Here is a 22693-nt window from a genome sequence, read left to right on the forward strand (position 1 = left end):
CACTTTTTTCCTCCTAGAAAGTAAGGGGAAATGTCTGTGCGTGTTATGGAGAGAATGCCTACGGGTGGCATGCCTACGGATTTTCCTACTCTAAAAACTACGTGTGTGTTATGGTCGGGTGTGTGTTATAGAGCGAAAAATACGGTAATTTAAAGTGTTTCAAGTTGAACTTGGAAGGGCATGGGAATTCTAAAAAACAAGTCTTTAATATACGATAGCTAAAGAAATCAAGCATAAAAATCTACTGAGTTAGCACTGATAATCTTTTAAAATCAACATAAACAGAGGTTAGGCATAGGTCTTACAATCTTAATTCACTAAGAACTAAATCATAAACACAGTCAGCAGCTCCCTCCTCTCCACAGTATTTCTCTAGACCTGCATTTCCCAAACTTTGGTTTCCAGCTGTTTTTGGACTACAACACCCATCATCTCTAGCTAGCAGGACCAGTGGTCAGGGATGATGGAGCTACCAGATGTGGGCTACAACTCCCATCTGCTGCAGCCAGCATGGCCAACCGTCAGGAATGATGGGAGGCATAGTTTAGTAACATCTGTAGGGCTACAGGTTCCTCACTTCTAGACTGTGCTTTGATAATGGAACTGCATGGAGAAATGTCCCTATCAGCCAAGTTGCTGCACAGATGACCAGCAACCATTCCTAGTTGAGACTGTGGCTGGCCATTGTTGACTCCCTCTGCCTTGAGTCTGGGTCATACTGGCGCTTCTCCGTATGCAGTTGGGTTAAGGTGTAACACTGACTGCTGGGAATTCTATCAGCATGTTACCTACTGCCTTGTAGATCAGCCACTTTCATTTAACCTACCTCCCGCTGACACTGAGAAGCAACAAAGTTGACTGGGGACTTAACCAGGATCAAGGAAAAGCAAATAGGTAGGAAACAGGCAGGCTGACAAGATAGGATTCAGGGAGATAGAACAAACAAAATAATGGGTGAGATGTTGGAACGCAGCCAAAGAGCCCCTAAGAGTGAACTGATGACAAATGCATCACAAGTCTCTTCCCATTTCCTTTTACACGGGTTTCTGGGAGTGAAAGAGAGGAAAGCAGCTTGTGGCCTCAGGTGACCTTGCATTCTACAGAAGGCCAGGCTGGAGGAGTTACGATTCCTGACATATGTATGATTTACATGCAATAGTTCTTAGGTTAAGTATGGGAGAAATGTATGAAATGGGCAGTGCTACTTAGAAAAATATTGAAACCACTGTAAATAATAAATCACCAATATACCTCTCAGTAGGACTCGGAATATTGGTTTGGCCAGAAAAGCTAGAAATTAAAACCACACTGGTTTTTTGTGAACTGGAAGGTTAAAAAAATTTTTTTTAAAGGGGGAAAATCCTAGGGGGAAATGTTAAAATGGTTTCTACTGTGTCAGAGAAATACAAACAGATTGCAAATCTAAGTTAGAAGCTTAAAGAAGTCTCTTGACCACAGTATCTTAACTATTAAGCTGGATTTTAAAGCTCTAAATTTGTGGTTATGTGTGTCCCCACTGATAATATGTTAAGACAGTTTAAAAGGGGTGGGGAGACAGTTTAATTTTTTTCCTGGATCATGACTTATTGAACATTTATGAAAGTATTATTCTTTAAGCTAAATCATTATGTTTGTTTGGGGAGGGAGAAGAGACTGTTAACAAACAATTTAATACTGGAGGAGAAATCAAAAGCTGGGGGAAATATATTTAAAACGGAGAGAAATCTGTAACATTCTTCATGTTAACAAAACAAGCAATCATTTCCCCAGTGCAATATCTCAGCTGGGACATTTCAAAAAGGAAATACTTAAAAATCAAATGTAATGTGAATTCTAACTAAAACATTATGCACCAGTTATTCTGTACCTGGAAAGCCCAATGTGGAGGAACTTGGCAACTGTAGAATAGTTTCATACGTTCACAAATTGATGTTTTCTTGTCTTCAAATTGGTCTGCAAGAGCCTGGGAATACAAAACACTATCTATATAAATGGAAGTTTAACAGTATTTACGATTCTGTCTCTCTTAAGGCTGCTCTTAAGGCTGCTATTCTAAGCACTCAAACAAGGAAGTAAGTCCCATTGGACACAGTACAGTGGTGCCCCGCAAGACGAATGCCTCGCAAGACGGAAAACTCGCTAGACGAAAGAGTTTTCCGTTTTGGAGGTGCTTCGCAAAATGAATCTCCTATGGGCTTGCTTCGCAAGACGACAATGTCTTGCGAGTTCCTGCTGTTGTTTTTTCCCCCCTTTCTCCCCCCTTTTTCTAAGCCGCTTATCAGCTGATCTGATCAGCAGATAAGCCGCTAATAGTGCTAAGCCGCTTATCAGCTGATCCGATGAGCAGATAAGCCGCTAAAAGCCTCTAAAAGCCTCTAATAGCGCTAATAGCGCTAATCCGCTAATCCTTCAATGGGCTTGCTTCACAAGACGAAAAGAACCGCTAGACGAAGAGAATCACAGAATGGATTCTTTTCGTCTTGCGAGGCACCACTGTACACTGGAAAAATGAATGGGATGGTATTGTAAATGTCAACATGCCATAAAATTTATGAAATAAACCACTTCTTACACAGGAAGACAGCCAAAGCTGAAGAGCTTGTAGTCTCAGTGGTCAGCAAAGGAGGCAATAGCAACAGGAGATAACAGAAGAGCAACACAGCTATCACAGCCTATCACATAAACCACTGATGGACTCCACATTAAAATTTCACTTAACAAAGCACACCTCTCTCATTTTTTTAGATTCCCATGTTTCACATTTGAGGCGAACATATCCTCAACTTTATAATCATACTAGTTCTACTTGGTGATGCTATCTCATGTTCCTACTCAAAGTCGGCTGCTCCACTAGCTAATAAAGACAGGAGTGTTTCAATTTTACAGTTTTAGAGAATGCGGTTTTTGCTATGGACACACTAGTCCCATTCAGAAGTAATTCTCATACATTGATTCAAGGTGTGAGTGGGGCTGCGCCAACGAGCCCCACCTCTGACTTTACTCACACTGACTTGTCCACTGTCGAATGCCTATGTGTTCGGTATAAACATTTGCAGCGAGGGAGGCTTCATGAATACATGAAGTGTATTTATAGAGGTGCTGAGGATCAAGATCCCAACTTCAAGTTGAGACTTGATGCCTATGTTCATCCATGAGGGGACAAGGAGATTGTTCCCATTTATTACCTGAAAATGACTTCTTGATTCTGTCAGCTTCACCACTCTGAAGCCCAATTCAGAAGTATACACAAAGGCATTATCACCCACTAATGTTGGTGCCAGGAGTGGGTCAAAGCAGCATACATGACTGAAAGTCGGGCTAGTTGGTGAGGCTCTGCTCCACTCCCTGCTAATGTGTTGAAACACACAAACTTTACTTCTGAATAGGGCTGCTTAGTGTTCAAGTGTGTAAATCAAAGGTGAATTGAAGAAAGGCAAGAGGTGTCATGTGTTCCAAGTTCCAGGAGGTGGGAAGATAGCCTGTTCCACACAGGGCTGCATTTTTCTGGAAAAAAACAGGTCTGTACCTTGGGAGTTGTCACTGAAGGATCAGGTGGCCTTAGTGGCTGGGAGCACATATTTCCAATTCAGGCTGGCCACTTTTAGACTTGGCCACTGTACTCCATACTCTGTTAGCACCTAGATTAAAATATTGCAATGCTTCAACTTGTCCAAATTCAACAGCCAGATTACTGGCTGGGGTTCTATTCAGAAATCATATAATACCATGTTAAAACAGCTGCAGTGGCTGCCAGTTTGTTTCCAGGCATAATTCAAGGTGCTTACATTAGTGTTTAAAGCCCTAAACAACTTAGGCCCCAAATATGTGAAAGGCAACTCATTCCCTACAGACCCTCATATTTAGGGGCACATCCACGGGAGGAGGAGAGGGGGGAACGTTCCATTGTCCAAGTGGAAATCCTTAGTGCTGCTTGGATACAAGCCATTCACTACCAGTTCAAACCCCATGTGTATAAATGAGCATTTTGCCCTAATGTGCATTAATTTACATTTGTTTACATTCACTTACACTTGCCATTTTAATGCTCATTTGCTGTGTTTAGAGAGATCCTTTCGGAGCCCCTATGCATTGCATTTTTGTTTTAACCACCCTAAACAATTTGGTGTCATCAGCAAACTTGACCACCTTACTGCTCACCTCTAGCTCTACGTAATTTATGAGCAAGTTGAAAAGCACAGGTCCCAATACAGATCATGGTTGCATGGATCCTGGCCTAAGATTTGCTGTACCAGCATTATGTATTTTGAGTACACCATCAACTGGCTTTCAAATATATATGTCTAAAGATAGCAAGGTGACTTTCAGAAGTAAAAAAAAACACACAGCAGATATCACCAACACTATTACAAGATTATAACTCAGGCCTAAACACTTTTAAAAAGAATGCATGAACCACAATTCTCAACATATATATAGCCTCAACAGATTCAACTGAGAAATTCTTGTGCATGCTGTGTAACTTTAAATATCTTTATTGCCATAAGCAAACATCCACCTCATGAAGGCAATCACACATTTTTGCTAGTCATTAATCAGCTATCTGATCAGAGAAGATAGCTAATAAATTATAGCAGCAGATTGATTATATTCATTCATCCGACACCAGTACACACTGTACCGTATCTATGGTTACAGCTCAACTGCAGAGTGTGGATAAGCCTTATTTTGATTCCCAGCCTCAAAACAGACCAATCCACCTGTATATAACAGGGTCATTTTAAACAATACTTTAAAGGATCTTCTTTGCCATATTTCAGAAATTGATGTTTTTATAGAGAAAACAGTGATTTAATTGTTTGGATCAGAGTGCCACTCACAGAAATAGGTAACTTAGTGGGGGGTATTAGGCCCTTTACGTACATCAGAAAACCCCAGAAACATCAGTTGCTGGCTTGTATCTAACACCTACGATTTCAAAATAGGGACCCCCATGGAGGAAGACATGAGTGAAGGAAGGATACTTTGAGCAGTTGACACTCTAGACTCCCAAGAAGACACTTGCTACACTGAGAAAGGTAAGGACTGATACCCCACTGATTGCCAGACTAACGTGTCAATGACTACTAGCTAAAGCTGTGTCAGAGCATTCAACTTGCTGCTGACACTGGCAACACTCGCAAGACGGACCAAGGATCAACAGTCAGGAAAATTGCATTGCTGAAAAGCTTGTTGGGAGGGATAATCACAGACAACAGCAAGCAAATGAAGCAATGTGCAGAGCACTATCAAGAACTGTACTTGCAGGGAAACATGGTCCTTGACACAGCAATCAACAGTGTCTGCCTGCCTTGGAAGAGCTGGATGTCCCCCCCCCCCCTTTTGATAAGCTGAAGAACGCCATCAACTCTCAGGCATGTGGTAAAGCCCCAGGAAAGGACAGAATCCCAAGAGAAGTGCTGAAAGCTGGCTTCAATTCCTCCCTCATGACAAAATTCCTCCCTCTTGCATTGTTGGGAACCAAGGATCTCTGCAGCACCGAAGTGACCTCTCTGAGGCGGAAGCGTGAGCAGTGAGTATGGAGGTCCTGGGCTGCCCAGAAAAGACCTCCCTCTCAGCCTCGCTGATGTGGTCCATGGAAAAGGAAAGCAATACATTTTGTACTAGCTTGGCTGCAGTTGCCAGAAAGAAGCATGCATATAAAACACAAACCAAGACCAAAACGATGCAGGAAATTGGTGGTGAAGTTGCCAAGAACTAGAGCATCAAGCCTATGCACCAGAAAAATATATGGAAGCATGAACAACATGTGCTGAATAAACTTTCAGGATGAAAATAAGGCAAACTGGGGTATCACATGTATAAGGGAACATTCTTAAGAAGTATGATAGAATGGGTGCTATGACCTCACGGAATGGCTACTCGGTAAGTCCTGGTTCCTCATTTGGAGTAGTCCTGTTTCAGCCTTCCTGGGTTCAAACTAAGTATTAGTTTTAGGCTGTTTTCTTGTAATGCATAAACCTGTTCAATCCTCACCCAGGCACGATATATGTTAAATTCAATATTTGCACCCTATATCTTTGCATAAGATTTTGTTTCTTTCCTACCTCTCTGTGGTCACAAAAATGTAAAAAGTAAGGAACAGGTTCTGCTTTTAACACTGTAAAGCAAGTAGCTAGGGAAAACAGAGCCGCGAATTATGTGCTGTCTAATCAATTTATATTAAGTTTCAATACTGTGATGCTATTTAGCTACACAAGGAATTTACTTAGATTTAGCCAGCTTAAAAGCCACATCATCTGGCTCCTCAGATGAAATTTTGGTCTGGGTAACTAAAAACAGCTTTAGGAAAATAACATTGGAGCAATGGATGGACTATTACAAAACTAACAATGCCGTTTGCAAAACCAAGTAGCAACTGTATTTTGCCTCTTCTGCAGTTAATAAATAGCGACACATGCAAGCAAATGGAGATTAAAGGCTCCCTTGCTAAAAATGAATTTAACAGACCAGAGGTGTCACTGCAACATACAGATGAAGTACTTTCAAGGGTGTTGTGGGAGCTACAGATCTGTTACAGATAAGTATGTTGGCAAGCTGAGAATAATAATCCCTTGTAGATAGCTGGACCATGAATTCCTAATAATGCAACTGAATTTTAAAAAGACTAATTTTGTATGCATCCAGAGAAATGTAGCTTCATTTCACTGATTGCTTCAAAGCTTCTGATTTGAATTTAGTGCAAATACTATCCAGGGCATACAGAGTTTAACAATATAGAATTTTACATACAAGTAGGTGCAGAACGATCTTTCCATAACCATGAATAAGGTATGTACCGTATTTTTCGTCCCATAGGACGCACCTAGTTTTTTTTGGGGGGGGGGAAATAAATGAATTCCCCCCCTTTATTTCCCCCCCAAAACCAGGTCGGGGAACAGCGGGATGGCGCCGCTGTGCCTCCCCGCTGTCCCCCGAGCTTGTGGGGATGGCCGATGTCAGCCCGAAGCATGGGGTGCTCTGCTTCAGCGCGCCCCGCGCTCTGTGCAGCAGGCTGCTATCCGCAGCCTAGGGAGCCCTGCGGGAACTCCCGCAGGGTTCCCCAGGCTGCGGATGTCCGCCTGGTGCGCTCTGCTTCAGGGCGCCCTGCGCACCGGGCGGCAGGCTGCTATCCGCAGCCTAGGGAGCCCTGCGGGAACTCCCGCGGGCCCCCCAGGCTTGCTGATAGCTTCCTGAAGCCTGGAGAGCGAGAGGGGTCGGTGTGCACCGACCCCTCTCGCTCTCCAAGCTTCAGCGAAAGCCTGTATTCGCGCCATAGGACGCACACAGATTTCCCCTTCATTTTTGGAGGGGAAAAAGTGTGTCCTATAGTGCGAAAAATACGGTAATTCTATTCCAGTGGGTACATCTCTGAGCTGCCACAAATTTAATCTTTGTGGTCACTAGAAGAAGAAGAGGCTCTCAAAGATGCAAAATGAACTGGAGTGCTTGAGGTTGTGTGCCCTCCCCAACCACCAACTTGTAGCGTTGACACAAGACACTACAGTGGGGCTAGGAAGGGAAGCAACAGGTTTGGGCTAGCAAACAAGCAAGCTGGCAATCTGGATTTTAATGTGTGGAGACTCTGGGCATACAGAACAGGTGTTCCTGTGCTTGTCAAAGGGTAAGTATTGAGACAATACAAGCGTGGATTTTGGCAAAAGAAAATTCTGTTATGACAATCCCACAGGATGCTTTTATTTTGCTTCTAACATAGCTCACTAGCCCAGGTCTTTCATTTGTGGGAGCATCTCAACCCCCCACTGCCAATCTTTGGTATGTACATGGATTAAGGTTAGTGTGCAAGATAGGGTAATTCCTTCACTCCATCTTCTAGGCTCCCTTTTCCCTCTCCACAAGGGAAAACACACATTTGGTTAGGAAATAAAGCTTTGACCTTTCTGATCTGCTTGTTTATCCTGGTATTATTATTAGTAGCATTAGTATTAGGAGAAATTCTTATACTCTGCCCATCTGACTGGGTTGCTCCGGCCACTTGGGGCGGCTTCCAACAAAATTACAGGAAAAACAAGCAGCAGCAGCAGCAACAACATCATCATTATCAAACACTGAAAGCTTCCTGAAACAGGGCTGCCTTCAGATGCCTACGAAAAACTATATAGCTGTCTAACTCTTTGACATCTGCCAGGTGGGCAGTCCACAGGGTGGAGGCGACTACCGAAAAGGTCTTCTGTCTGGTTCCCTGTAGTTTCACTTCTCGCTGTGAGGGACCCTTGGGGCCCCCTTGCATAGAAAGAAATCTGGCTGGATGCATCTCAAGCCTGATCAGCTTGTCTGTCTGTCTGTCTCTCTCTCTCTCTCTCTCTCTCTCTCTCTCACACACACACACACACACACACACAGCCCAAGATTGTTTCAAGTTCACTTTCCAGTTCTACCTCAAACTGGGTTGTGACAGCATGCCATGCCTGGAAACACCATAGTGGTGGAAATGGTTACACTGGATACAGCTAACAATGCGCAGAGTGAAAAACTGGGGCCAATAATGACCTGCTAAATACAGTGGTGCCCCGCAAGACGAATGCCTCGCAAGATGGAAAACTCGCTAGACGAAAGAGTTTTCCGTTTTGGAGGTGCTTCGCAAAATGAATTTCCTATGGGCTTGCTTTGCAAGACGACAATGTCTTGCGAGTTCCTGCTGGTTTTTCTCTCTCCCCCCCCCTTTCTAAGCCGCTAAGCCGCTTATCAGCTGATCCGATCAGCAGATAAGCCGCTAAAAGCCGCTAATAGCACTAATCCGCTAATCCGTCAATGGGCTTGCTTTGCAAGACGAAAAAACCGCTAGACGAAGAGAATCACAGAACGGATTCTTTTTGTCTTGCGAGGCACCACTGTACAGATAAGGCATCAAGAAATCTGTGAGTGCATATCAGTACTTACACCAGTCCTCATACAGGAAGTTGTAGTGACATTTTAAGGAAATCTTGATGGAGCACAGAAAATAATAATTCAGCTTTCCAATTCAAACCCCTTCTGCATGCCTCTGTATTAAATCACAGGCAAGCTGCATATGGTACATTATTTGGGATCTTGTCTGTTGATGTTAAACTGCTCCTATTTTGAAACATTACTTAAAGCTCTTCACTAAAAAAAAAAAAAAAAAAAAAGCAATGGATTCCTGAGGTCACAAGGAAACATTTAGCATAACTGGCCGACCCCAAAGGTCCTCTAATCAAGGCAGTCAGGGGAAGAAAAGACATAACCAGACTTAAAAATTCACTGGAGGCCAAAATATTGAATTTTTCTGGCTCTCCCCCAATGAAATGGAATAACAATATGATAAGAGGGAGGATACGACCGCACAGTGCTATTTTGTTAATGGGTGGGATCTAATTCCTGGCTGATAACATGTGGATACAATAGAAAAGATGATGAAAACTGCATAGAATAGATCACACAATCGCTTTATGAAAGTTAAAAAATGTATCTCATTCTCTTACCAGCGCATGCATCTATTAGAATGAAAAATCTCTAAAATCTCCAAATAACTTTTGATTAATATTAAAATTAATCATTTTCCTACAAACATTTAAAGAAAGCCAAACCTCAACATCTGCTCCTTCCTTTCCCAGTTAAATCTCTGCATTTTAATGCAGTGCTTTAATACTTAAGTGATAAAATTCTGCAACAAAGCAAGTACAAAGCTTCAAGCACAATTGGTATTCCTACATCTGGGGTTAGGCAGGGAGAACCACCTTTCTCTAATTAACAGGGGAGGATGTAAAACACTGTGTGCTGTTGACAACTATTATTACAGACAGAGTGACTCATACACAACGCCAATGTCATCCAACATTAAGAGACCCAAACATTCTGCAGGTATGGCAAGGTGAACAAAACACAGGCTTTCCAAACCAGCAAAGGTTATGCATATTGCCTGCATAAGAGACTACAATTGGAGTTAATTAAGGAACACCTCTGTTTTTCCTATGAGCATGACTGACTTGCTTCCTGATCTTTGAATTTGGGGGGTGGGGTGGGGAGAGGTCACCTGGTTGCATCCTCACCATTCATTCTTCCATACAGCTGTGGCATTTAGTATGCAAACTAAATTTAACTGGGACCTTCCTCCAAAAGGTCACCACATGGTATTCCATAAATCAGATGAGCTAATGCTATCTGCTGCTTTCACAGTGATGTTTTATGAAAAGAGTATTGCTGAAATCCATTAAGCTACAGAGCTGAATTGCACGGACCACCTACTAGGAAAATGGTAATAGGTATGAGATGAAGCCAGAAAACATTTTAAACGCTGCATGCTAAGCTGTGGGGGTGGGGAGACTGTCTGGGTGCAGTGGTTAGGTGAGCTTTCCTAAGGAGGTGTATTAACCTCAACCAACTTTGAACTCAATAACAGAGAGACATGCAAAATATGCTCATGATAAAATACTTTTGAAAACAAAATGGAAATGTGCACCAGTATGCAGCTTTTGGCTTAAACAAAGAGAATTAAACAAAAACAAAAAGCCTACCTATTTATTTTAAACAAGACAGGCAAAACAACATGTACTGGAAGTCTAACTCAACCTTTTTATGGTGTCAGGAACTGCAATTTGCTGAGTGCAAGAGAAGATCAGGCTGGAATGGTTTAAATCATGGCAATGTATAAATCACTGAGGCAACTGATTTCAATTGAGAAACTCAATTTGAATAATTCTGAAATATATTACCTGAAAGAACAATATCATGAATGTTGTTTGGTGCTATTAACCAGGGAAATGTAATTGTTTACCACTACCTGGAATTTATATAACCTAAAGCAAAATTACAAAACTCTGGCCATACAATCAACATTTATTAGCACTGCAGAATTCTATCTTCTGAGAGAACAGAGACAGGTTTCTGGATCCTATGAACACTTTTTTGGATGCAAGTCCTATTAAGCAAAATGGGGATTTACTTCCAATTAAAAATGCATAGGATCAGACTGTAAACAAATGTCCAGACCTTTTCAGAAGCGATGACTGATAGTTAATGGGCAAAATAGTGTTTCTTAAATCATAGAATCGTAGAACAGTAGAGCTGGAAAAGTCATCTGGTCCAATCCCTGCAATGCAGCAATCTTTAACCCAACGTGGGGCTCGAACCCAGGACCCCACTATCCAATGTAACAGAGTGTTTCCATGGTGTAGTATTTTGAGATGGTTTTTTATTGTCTTGTCGTGGTCTTTTTTTTAAAAAAAAGATGTAACTCTGGGAACTTAAGGTGAAGCGCAGTTAAGAAATGTAATAAACTAATAACAATGTCTAATTAGATAACATAAAGTAGAAGTTCATTTATATGGGCGCCAAGGATAATCCTAATGAAGCTCAGTTTAGCAAAGTACAACACAAAGGCTTGCCAGGCCAGGCCCACCATGGGTGTGTGTATGTGTGTGTGTGTGTGTGTGTGTGTGTGTGTGTGTGAAGCAACCACCTTGGTTGGCAGAAGCCCTTGTGGCTGCACCCTGGGGGGCACCCTGCCCACCCAACCTTGCCAGAAATCGGTGTTGATGCTGGCATTGCTTCTCCTCCAGTAGGGCAGTGGCAGGGCGGCACTTCCCATTTCACCTCAAGCGGCTCAAGGGGACATGCTGGCCCTGATGGCTGCAATCTTATCTATACAGTGGTACCTCTGGTTAAATACTTAATTCGTTCCGGAGGTCCATTCTTAACCTGAAACTGTTCTTAACCTGAAGCACCACTTTAGCTAATGGGGCCTCCCGCTGCCGGAGCACGATTTCTGTTCTCATCCTGAAGCAGAGTTCTTAACCCGAGGTAATATTTCTGGGTTAGCGGAGTCTGTAACCTGAAGCGTATGTAACCCGAGGTACCACTGTATTTACTTGGGAATAAGCTCTATTAAATGGATAGGATTGCACTGTGCATGTTTAAGAGTGCTTAACCACAGAAGTCACAGATTTCCCTCCCTCCATGATCCTTGCATTTAGATACAGTGGTGCTTCACAAGACGAAAATAATCCGTTCCACGAGTCTCTTCATCTAGCGGTTTTTTCATCTTGCGAAGCAACCCTATTAGTGGTTTAGCGGATTAGCGCTATTAGCGGTTTAGCGGCTATTTAAGGCTTAGCAGCTTAGCGGCTTAGAAAAAGGGGGGGAGCGGAAAAACCCGCAAGACTCGCAAGACGTTTTCGTCTTGCGAAGGAAGCCCATAGGGAAATTCATCTTGCGAAGCGCATCGAAAAACGGAAAACCCTTTCGTCTAGCGGGTCTTTCGTCTTGCGAGGCATTCGTCTTGCGGGGCACCACTGTACTTTAGGGAGGGCAGGGGTGGCCAACTCCCAAGAGACTGCGATCTACTTACAGAATTAAAAACTGGCAGTGATCTACCTGTTTTTTGGGAGTTCAGGTCAAAGTTGTTGAGGGAAAAGAGGAACAGCCACTCACCAACAAATTGCTGGGGAAACAAACAGCCTCACTGAGTAAACACCGTCTTCTGTTCTGGAGGGTGGGGCGAGGGGGTGGGGCCGGATTTGATTTTACCAATGCTAAGGAAAGGGACTCAGCGATCAACCGCGATCTACAAAAATCTCCCGGGGATCTACCAGTAGATCGTGGTCAACCTGTTGGACACCCCTGCTTTAGGGAACACTTCTAACAGCTTACATTTTGAATCCCCTGGCATTCCTAGGGTCTGCTGAAGGAGTTAAACAAATGGGCTTGGGAGAAAGACTCTTGCTTTGCAGGGTGTTGGGAAGAAATGATACTCACGATTCCTTCCAACTCTATGATTCTATGAATATTGGAAGCCTAGAAACATTGCTCATTTACGAAGACCTCCACTAAAAATGATTCATGTGCTTTTACTTCATTTTATCTTGTTTTCATCAATTTCCAGTGCAAACTATGAGATAAAAGATTCTGTGTACAAAAGTAATATTTATTGGTTACCTCTATAGAATGCAGAGGGAACCAATTTAGTGATTGCTAAAAAAGCGTTTTAAATTAAGATCACTGTATTTTAAAATATAACATTCCATTCTTGTTTACCCATATGAGGATGTGATTACCACATAAAGTGAAAAGGGTTTATGACACTCACAGGATTTTAGGCCCCTCTGCTGAAATAAGACCACTTTTTATATTAGGAATACAGTCAACATAAAAACAAAGAGCTCAAAGTTTCATTCTGTCGAACACACATTTCCAATGAATCTTTTGAACTATTCAGTGATGATAAATTATACCGTAACTTGTTTTAATTGCCAACATTGCTTCTCTTTTGAAGAAACCACAAAAAAGTAACAGCTGCAGCTGATTAAAAAAAACCCCAAACTCGCTAGTCTAATGTTGCAAAATCTTAAGCTACTGGAATTCTCTTAGAACTATCCAGAATTTTATAGGAGCCGGAAGACAGCAAAACTATCTGTCAAGGAAGAACTTCTGAATTTCTAGTTTTCATTTATTTGAGGAGATGCAAGAGAAGCATGCTTTGGGGGGCTGGAGAGCACATAACACTGGTCTTGAAAGACCTACATTGGCTCCCAGTACGTTTACGAGCAAAATTCAAAGTGTTGGTGTTGACCTTTAAAAAGCCCTAAACGACCTTGGCCCAGTATACCTGAAGGAGCATCTCCATCCCCATCGTTCTGCCCCGACACCGAGGTCCAGCACTGAGGACCTTCTGGTGGTTCCCTCACTGCAAGAAGCAAAGCTACAGGGAACCAGGCAGAGGGCCTTCTCGGTAGTGGCACCCTCCCTGTGGAACACCCTCCCACCAGATGTCAAAGAGAACAACAACTACCAGACTTTTAGAAGACATCTGAAGGCAGCCCTGTTTAGGGAAGTTTTTAATGTGTGACATTTTAATGTATTTTAAATCTTTGTTGGAAGCTGCCCAGAGTGGCTGGGGAGACCCAGCCAAATGAGCGGGCTACAAATAATAATAATAATAATAATAATAATAATAATAATAATAATAATAATAATTGGAACCCCCAGTTTTCAGGAATGGCTTTTCTAATGGTGGGGTTTGCGACAGGAGAGAGGGCTGCAAGTCTTCTTTCTGATCCTGAGAGAGCAGCAATGGGTGGGAGACAGCACTCCAGCAGCAGGCATCCTGTTACAAACATCACCATCACCATCATCATTTATTTGTATGCCACCTTTCCACAGTTAAAACAATGCTCAAGGTGGCTTACAATATGAAAAGCTTTACATAATTACAAATATAGCAAAGTAGTCATACAAATAAAACACATTAAAAACTACGTAACCAAACCGAACAATGACCACTTAAAATTAAGATACAAAAACATCACTAACAACAAATTAATTCAATTGAATCAAATGTTCAAGAAATGCTTTTCGGGAAGAATTTTGGCCAGATTCACTACGATAGTGATTGGACAGCCACACTTATTCTTAACCAAATAAGTGGCAAATTGTTGCTCCCCTTTTTGCCCCCTGTACAAAAGTGATAATTATTGTAGAAAATGACACTTAAAGAGACCATTTTTAGTAATGAATTGCCATATGACACAAGCTACCACAACCACATCTGTGTTTGATTAAGGGGGGGAAATAGTCTTGGGTGACCTTTCAGTCTTAAAGACAGACAGCCCTACCCATTAGAATACCAGTTTGCTTGCTAAGCAATTTTTAAAGGCACCTTTGGTATGACACACCACTTGCCTCCTTAATAGGAAAATTGTTTAGCTGTGAATGAAACACATACAAGAAATCCTAAATAGGAAAATTTCCATGATTCAGCAGCAAAGAAAATATGAAACTATTGAATGCTAACAGGCACAATAACTGCATTAGAAAAGCAAAGCTATGATTAGGCGGGAACAGGGTTGGCTGCATGAGATTCTTGTGTAATAATCATACAGATCAAAACTTGTATCTGCTTGTAATTCCCACAAAGACAGGCAATGACAGATTTCTGACAGGTAACTAAAACTACAGCATTATCACTTTAGGCAGCCTGAAAAGTAACAAATCAACAAATTCCTTAACATGGCTTCGAATGAGACTTCAATATTTTTTTTAAAAAAACTTGCCTTAAAATCCTTAGCCCGGTTCAAGAAAATAGCATGTGTACACCAAAATAAAGGCAATATATTTTCATAAAAATATTAATCTGTCAGCATTTTTTGGATTTTGCATTAAACATTGCAGAAACCTTACTAGCGATATCAACTATTGCTCAATCCTGTATGTTCACCCAGAAATTCCAGAGAGCTTGATGGAACTTTTTCCCTAAGTAAATGTCCATAGGCCTGCAGCTGTAATCAGTAAAAATACTTCAGCAGTTTTTCAAAAGATATTTTTGACATTTCAGTTTGTTCTCTACACTTCTAATATCTTTTGATCTTCCTGAACATTTTGTCCTTGTGCTTGCTACCAGTAGCTATTTGGCCAATACTGTACAGAGGCAGAACATCATCTGCCACAATCTAATAATGGTGATCCAAGCAGAAACAGGTTTCTATCCCTGGGTATCCTTCACCAAGACTGCAAAAAAGCTGCAGCTCTAAATAGCCTACAGAAATTTTTTGTTCGCTACATTTAGAAATAACTAAAGTATGCAAGTAATTCAAGTGTTATGAAAAGCCCTGAATATTTATATTGTTTCTTTATTTGAAAGAAGAATAAAGAAAACACTTCAAATAGCAAGAGTAGAAAATTGGAAGAGAGATTTAACTATATACCAAAAAACCCTATATACCAAAAAAAACCTCTTACCTGAGTCTGTTTCATTGCCCGTTCTATTCGACGAATGCTTCCTCTCTCAAGCTTTGTTCGGAGAAGCAGAGCAGAAGTTTGAATTGCCCAGAATTTTGGTTGTGAAAGCAAATACTGGGGAAAAGGGAAAGAAAAAGGACAAAGCATTTATTTTTAGTGAGTGGAAGATGAGAAATCTTACTGTGTGGTACTCCTGGATACTTGAGTTACAGTAGGTAGTCAACTATAACCAATATCTGACAATTAATATGACTCTTGATATCTAACTGGTGATTCAAAGATGTATACCAATACAACAAAGTCAGCATTAATTTATTGTAGCATTATAACTACATACTGGAGATTATTTGTTGTGTATTATGTTGCTCCTGCCAACCTAGCAGTTCGAAAGCACATCAAGTGCAAGTAGATGAATAGGTACCGCTTTGGTGGGAAGGTAAACGGCGTTTCCGTGCGCTGCTCTGGTTCGCCAGAAGTGACTTAGTCATGCTGGCCACATGACCCGGAAGCTGTACGCCGGCTCCCTTGGCCAATAAAGCGAGATGAGCGCCGCAACCCCAGAGTCGGCCATAACTGGACCTAATGGTCAGGGGTCCCTTTACCTTTATTATGTCGCTGGTATCAATGCATTTCAAAATAGCATTTCATGCATTTATGTGGCACAAAAGGAACCATTAAATGACTGTACTCTTTCTTAGTAGAAGATAATTTGCCATTTTTAGCTGAGTAAGGCTAATTGCTTAAATTGCAGGTAGAAAAAAATAGCAAAAAAGAGGTAACATTTCCATTTGCCACTGAAGGGAACCATCAAATGCTAAACAAAAGGCTGTATCAAATTTGAATGGTTTGGATCTAACAGCACTATGTGCAAGCGTAAATGTACTTCCATTCATATAAGGTACCCCCTTCCAGAGGTTCCCCACTGTGCTATACCCTACACCAGAGCTTTCAAAACTGTGTGTCATGACACATTAGTGTGATGCCTACAGTATGTAGGTGTGTCGCGCAAATGCTCACTGTGCTCCTGTCGGGGCTGGAAAGGGGTTAGTTTAACCTCCGGTTTGCTAGTAAAACTGAATTACTGTGTCGTGAAATGATGCACGTCTAAAAAGCATGTCACCAACATGAAAAGTTTGGAAAGCTCTGGCCTACACTATTCAGGGGCTGCATTGATGAGGAAAGGGAGGAAAACTTTACAGTGGAACTGCAGTTCAGCTTGCACGTCTCAGGATCCAAGCCAATTATTCGAGACATACTTCTGTGTCCACACAATTCTTGACTTCAAAAGCTAATAAGAGATTGTTTCAATGGCCCAGTTACGTGGAAGCTTTTCTTTCACTGGCTGCTATCTTGACAATGTGGTGAAGCGACCATCATAAATGAGAGTTGCTGGACGATGAAAATTTGAAATGCTATTGAATAATCCTTGCAACCACGGCAGTAATAGCATGACTATTGTATGATTGTCCCAGACCCAGTACTTAATGGACTGCAGTTACCTAAAGCAGCTCAAGACTTTTTACACACTGTTGGTTTTATTCTGCTAATTTTACAGTTAAGAGACATTTTTAAGAGTTATGGAGCATGACGCTTTATTGCCTTGCCTCCAATATCTTGATGCACTGGATAGGAAGGCCTTGAACAATTATTTCAACCAGGAAACTTTTCAAAGGGGGAGAATATCTGGTCAGACTTTGAAATTGGTTACTGTATCTAATGATCTTTGCTAGACGCGACACAGAAGGAAGGGAAGAGGATAGCAGCAAAATGGATTGACTTTAGTAACAGAATGACAACATGAGTGAATGCGTAAATGGCAGGAGCACAAGCACAGCTACTAAAAGCCAAACAAGCTGAAGAACGGGCTATGAGTCATTATGGCACTTGATGAGAGAGTCATCTCCACCAGCAAGTGCCAAGCACCTATATTGTAGATAGAATCCCAAAGCTAAATCCACCAAACATGAGAAGACAATTATGCAATCATCAGCATGCTCTGCTGCTCGACTGTTCTTACAGCCTAAAAGATTTTTCTTTTATATATATATATATATATATATATCTATTAAGGTAAAGGTAAAGGTACCCCTGCCCGTACGGGCCAGTCTTGACAGACTCTAGGGTTGTGTGCCCATCTCACTTAAAAGGCCGGGAGCCAGCGCTGTCCGGAGACACTTCCGGGTCACGTGGCCAGCGTGACAAAGCTGCTCTGGCGAGCCGGCACCAGCGCAGCACACGGAAACGCCGTTTACCTTCCCGCTATAAAGCAGTACCTATTTATCTACTTGCACTTAGGGGTGCTTTCGAACTGATAGGTGGGCAGGAGCTGGGACCGAACGACGAGAGCTCACCCCGCCACGGGGATTCGAACCGCCGACCATACGATCGGCAAGTCCTAGGCACTGAGGTTTTATCCACAGCGCCACCTGCGTCCCGTAATATATCTATTACCTCTTAGTTATTGTCTATAATGCAATCTTTTTAACTACTGGGCAACTCTGATTCTTAGTTTTGTCCTGTAAGTCTCTTTTCTATTGCATTCTCAAACTTTTAGTATCTAAGCTTTTGCCAACAACGATTTTAGAATATGGTAGCCAGAGCCAAACACAATACTCTTTGTTTTTTGTTAGGTTTTTAAAAGAAACAAACACACATTTCTAAAGTATACAGTACAATGGAACTTTCCCTTCCTCTCTTCCCGTGTACACCGCTCACACCTCCCCAATCTTCTCTGGGGGGTTGTAGAGAACCCAAAGCAGATCTGGCAGAATGCAGGGACACACAAGGAGAGAGGGGGGGAGCCAAATTGCCTGAGTGGAGAGATTAGAGGGGCCCTACCTGCTTACCCTTTTCCAACAGCCACCTTAGCACCCTTTTATAGAAGGCTGCAGTCAAGCTATGATTTGGCTAGTTTGGGGGATGGGGCTACATTTCCCCTACCATAATTCAAGCACTGCCTATAGTCCCATATAAAGCGGAGCTTCTGAAGACACTGAAAAGCAACAAGAGTCACCTCTCCCATTTCCAAGTACATTCCGTCCCAACAAAGGAATCACTTATAGATACTGCTGTGTCCCTCCAAATCACGATATGCAAATCCATTATTGCTGTATTCAGATTGTTCACATCCCATCAGTCCGGCAAAGCATCGCAAAACAGATCACAAAATGTAGTCCAGGAAAACAATAATACAGAGTCCCAGTCATATTTGTCCAAATGGTTCTCGGTGTCTTATCAAAACTGTATTAAAATCCACTGGGGAGTAATGTAGTGTCCAAAGCCTGACAGACACTTGCATGGTAACCCCTTGCAATCAACCAAAATGCATATGCTGGACCCAGATGGACGTCGCAGCAACATACACAATGCACTACAGCTGAGATCTTTTGACTGATTTGGCACCTACGGGCAGCCTCTTTCCAGTGTGGTGTAGTGGTTAAGAGCGGTAGTCACGTAATCTGGGAAACCGGGTTCGTGTCTCCGCTCCTCCACATGCAGCTGCTGGGTGACCTTGGGCCAGTCACACTTCTGTGAAGTCTCTCAGCCCCACTCACCTCACAGAGTGTTTGTTGTGGGGGAGGAAGGGAAAGGAGAATGTTAGCCGCTTTGAGACTCCTGAAGGGGAGTGAAAGGCGGGATATCAAATCCAAACTCTTCTTCTTCTTTTACTTTCCTCCTTGTGTCACGTGAATGGCCAAACAAGCTAGGATTCAAAAGAAGCCAAAATGTGAAACCATTGTTTGATGGCTTCCTATCTTGGCTTGTCTGGAAACAATTAACCAGTTTATGAATTTGTAGATAATGGGAAGTCATGGTTAACTGTTGGATCCTGTTTCTTCAATGCATTGCTGCTTGTGCAGTGAGAAAAGCCAAGTAACAGGAAAGGGGCAGCCAGTGTATGTCCAGTGGGATTATCGACTTCCTCACATTCTACCGGCAGTCTTACAAACCATGCCACACATTTGTTTTGAAACTGCCCTCAGTTTTAAAAGATGGGTTGCCACATGTGATGGGAAACTGCTGTTTCAGAAACACATCCGAGAAATTGGTTTATGTAGCTGCTTTGATCCAGGCTGACATACTTAACTGTGCCCAGTATCTTAGCTTCCAAAGCTGCATTTGATAATTTACTTTAGAACAGGTAGCTTTAGATAGCATTTCAACTGATTCGTTGGCCAATCATTTAGAAGAAAGGGATCTAAGTGTTTTAAAACATTCAAGTGTCTTGGAGTGTAATATTCTACATCAGGATAGCCACTGTGATTCCCTCCAGAATGGTGAGCTATAATGGGACATGTAGCCTAACAGGAGTCAGTGGAAGACAGGAGTGCCTGGCGTGCTCTAGTCCATGGGGTCACGAAGAGTCGGACACGACTAAACGACTAAACAACAACAAGCCTAACAACACCGGGGGGGGGGGAACCTTGTTGGCTATCCTCATTTCATATATAAAATTCATACTTAGTAATGCCAACATTTTTGCGTCTGCCTACATCTTTTAGTGCAGATTATTCTTGATAGTTTCAATAGCCTCTAGGATTTTTCTTGCAATACCTTTTATAACAGAGACTTACATCCTGTTCATGGGCAATGTTAGGAGATGAACAAGCCATTGTGGTATAGCTGGCATCAACTATTCTTGGTTTTAATTTGCTGCAAAGCAGCGCCAAAGTTTTACAGCCAAGACCAGGGAAATTTCTTCAAACTCCTACAGCTCTTATTGGGAATCTTAATTCATTTTTGACAGGGTTTCAATACACATTTCAGTTCTGGAATATGTTTTTCATCAGAAGAGACTTGCAATTAACCTTTTTTTCATGCGAGGAAAATGAGTCCGTTCATTATTTTGTTTAAAGAATTGGTTTTCAATAATGAGTGAAGGCTAAAGCTACACAAGGCGTGGATTCCATTTGCACTTCAAGTGGAGCTGAGCCATTTTACCAACATGTACCTTACTCTAAACATATCATTTATTCTGTGTTAGGATGAAAGCCACTTTAGCCATGTTTGACTGCAACACTGTCTTCCCACCCCAACTAGATGTTTAGATTGGACCAGCTCCTGAAACCAAGCAAGCACAGCCTTCCATACCACATCATAGTGCATCAGTATGTATTTCTGAAGGCCCAATCTCAACAGCAATAAATCAGGAATTTGGATTTCTATGAAAAGGGTTTAACTTTTCAATGCCAGAGTTCAAGGATTTTCATAGACAATAGCTAACAGTACAACAGGAATTCCTAAATGAATGCAGTGCATGCTAATATTGTACTTAATCCCTGGGGAATACGGAGTTGGAAATGAAGAGGTCTTCGAGCGAGTCATTTAGAAAGAAAATGTGTGAATTAATTTCTGTCTTACACCTTTTAAAAACAGTTTTAACATTTCTCTAATATTAAATAGACTGTTCTAATGTTATTTATTTTAGACAGTGAACTGGAACAAAGCATGTATTATTTCAAGGTCAGCCATGCTTCAGATTCAATCAGTACTTGCAATATTTCAGTGCAAGCCATTTCTCCTTTTAATTTTTTTTTAAATTACTCCACCCCCACCCCCCGTTAGCTGGTCTGCCATTGCCGGGCACCCAGAACACCAAACAAATCAGAGCCAACACAAATTGAGACTTGTGTCAAATACTTGCCCTGGGGGTGTTCCTGCAACTTCAGAGTTAGGAGGAGGCCTAGGAATCATGCTGGCCAGAGGCTCTCTTGGTACTCACCATGGGAAGCAAAACTGTGGATCCCCCATGTATGAACAAATCCATTCTCCCAGTGCACCAAAATCATTTGCCCAACAAAACTTAATAAAAAGGGAAGTTGATAGACTACATATATAAAAGTTCTTTAAAAGTGTTTCCTCAGGCCTCTCCAGTATACATGAGCCACCAATAATCAAGTGGGGGAAAAAGAATTGTCTTAAGAAAAATTCGTAAGATGTCATTTGAAACTTCAGTTTTAAGACAGAACATAAAAGCACCTCTTATGGTTACACCAGAGACTGGGGTAAACCAGGATGAAAGGTTGGAAAAGTGAGACATTTTAAAGAACGAACTGTTTTAGCATTCTAAAACACTATGCCAGATCAAACAGCACTCTGTTGTAATACTGTTTTCATGCTATAAAGAAGTCAAAGTCTTTCCTGACCAAATGACTCACAGAAGATACAGCTGGCCAAAGACAAACGAGAGGGAGAAGATCTTTAGGTACACACCAGGCCAGTTGTCTACCAGGCTGCCAGAGAAAATAGTGACATAGGGAAAGAAAGCGTGAAGAAACAAGAGAGCTTTGTCAGGGGAAGCCTAATTTCACACACAGTACCAGCATTTTACATTGCTAAGGTTTCGGGAATAGAAGACCGCCACAAATTAACTGGCGTGACATAAAAGCACGAAGACAGAATGGAGAGAGAAAAAGTTTAACAGAAGGGAGAAAGACAGCCAATGTTTTCATGTGAGATCTTCACCAAGCTCATTTCATTAGAATTTTTTGTATTATAACACCTGTAGAGAGTGGACAGAATGCTTCTCCAAATAATGTTGCCTAACCTAAAACCTCTGTAGTGGTGCTTTTACAATCTTCTAGTCAAGACAAATGGGTTTGAACATATAGGTTATTCTTAGCAGGTGTACAAAAAGTGAACTGCATTGGGGAAGGCACATTCAGTAACAGCAATCAGTAGTACTCATGTCACAGCCACTGGCGGTTGGCGAGTTTGGGACTCCACCTCACAGGAGCAAATCAGCTCTTTGAAAGGCTTCAGTCTGGAGCAATTCATAACACTGAAGAGCTGTTAGGTAAGGCAAGAAGTAAGAAAGGACACCGGGCTCAGCTAGGCAGTTCTCTGCTAAACTCCCATTAGAACCAGAGATGTGGCTGTTTGTTCTGATGTGCCACTAGGACACAAGATGGGCTTCCTTCCTCCTGCCTTGCATTACAGCCGATTGGCAAACACCACAGCCCTATTCTGGCATTACTCACCATGG

General features: G+C 41.9%; 1 protein-coding gene across 1 annotated transcript in view; it reads right to left on the minus strand.

Moving 5' to 3' along the window:
* TTC27 (tetratricopeptide repeat domain 27) overlaps nt 1–22693 on the minus strand; it is a 91723-nt gene that overhangs the window by 40973 nt on the left and 28057 nt on the right. The window contains exons 10-11 of the mRNA XM_082216234.1: nt 15709–15822; nt 1868–1963 (exon numbers count right to left, since the gene is read on the minus strand). Of these exons, the coding sequence (XP_082072360.1) occupies nt 1868–1963; nt 15709–15822 (210 nt within the window). The remainder of the gene's footprint in view (nt 1–1867; nt 1964–15708; nt 15823–22693) is intronic.

Source organism: Podarcis vaucheri, assembly GCF_965113315.1.
Source record: "Podarcis vaucheri genome assembly, chromosome: 3".
NCBI classification, from domain to species: domain Eukaryota; kingdom Metazoa; phylum Chordata; class Lepidosauria; order Squamata; family Lacertidae; genus Podarcis; species Podarcis vaucheri.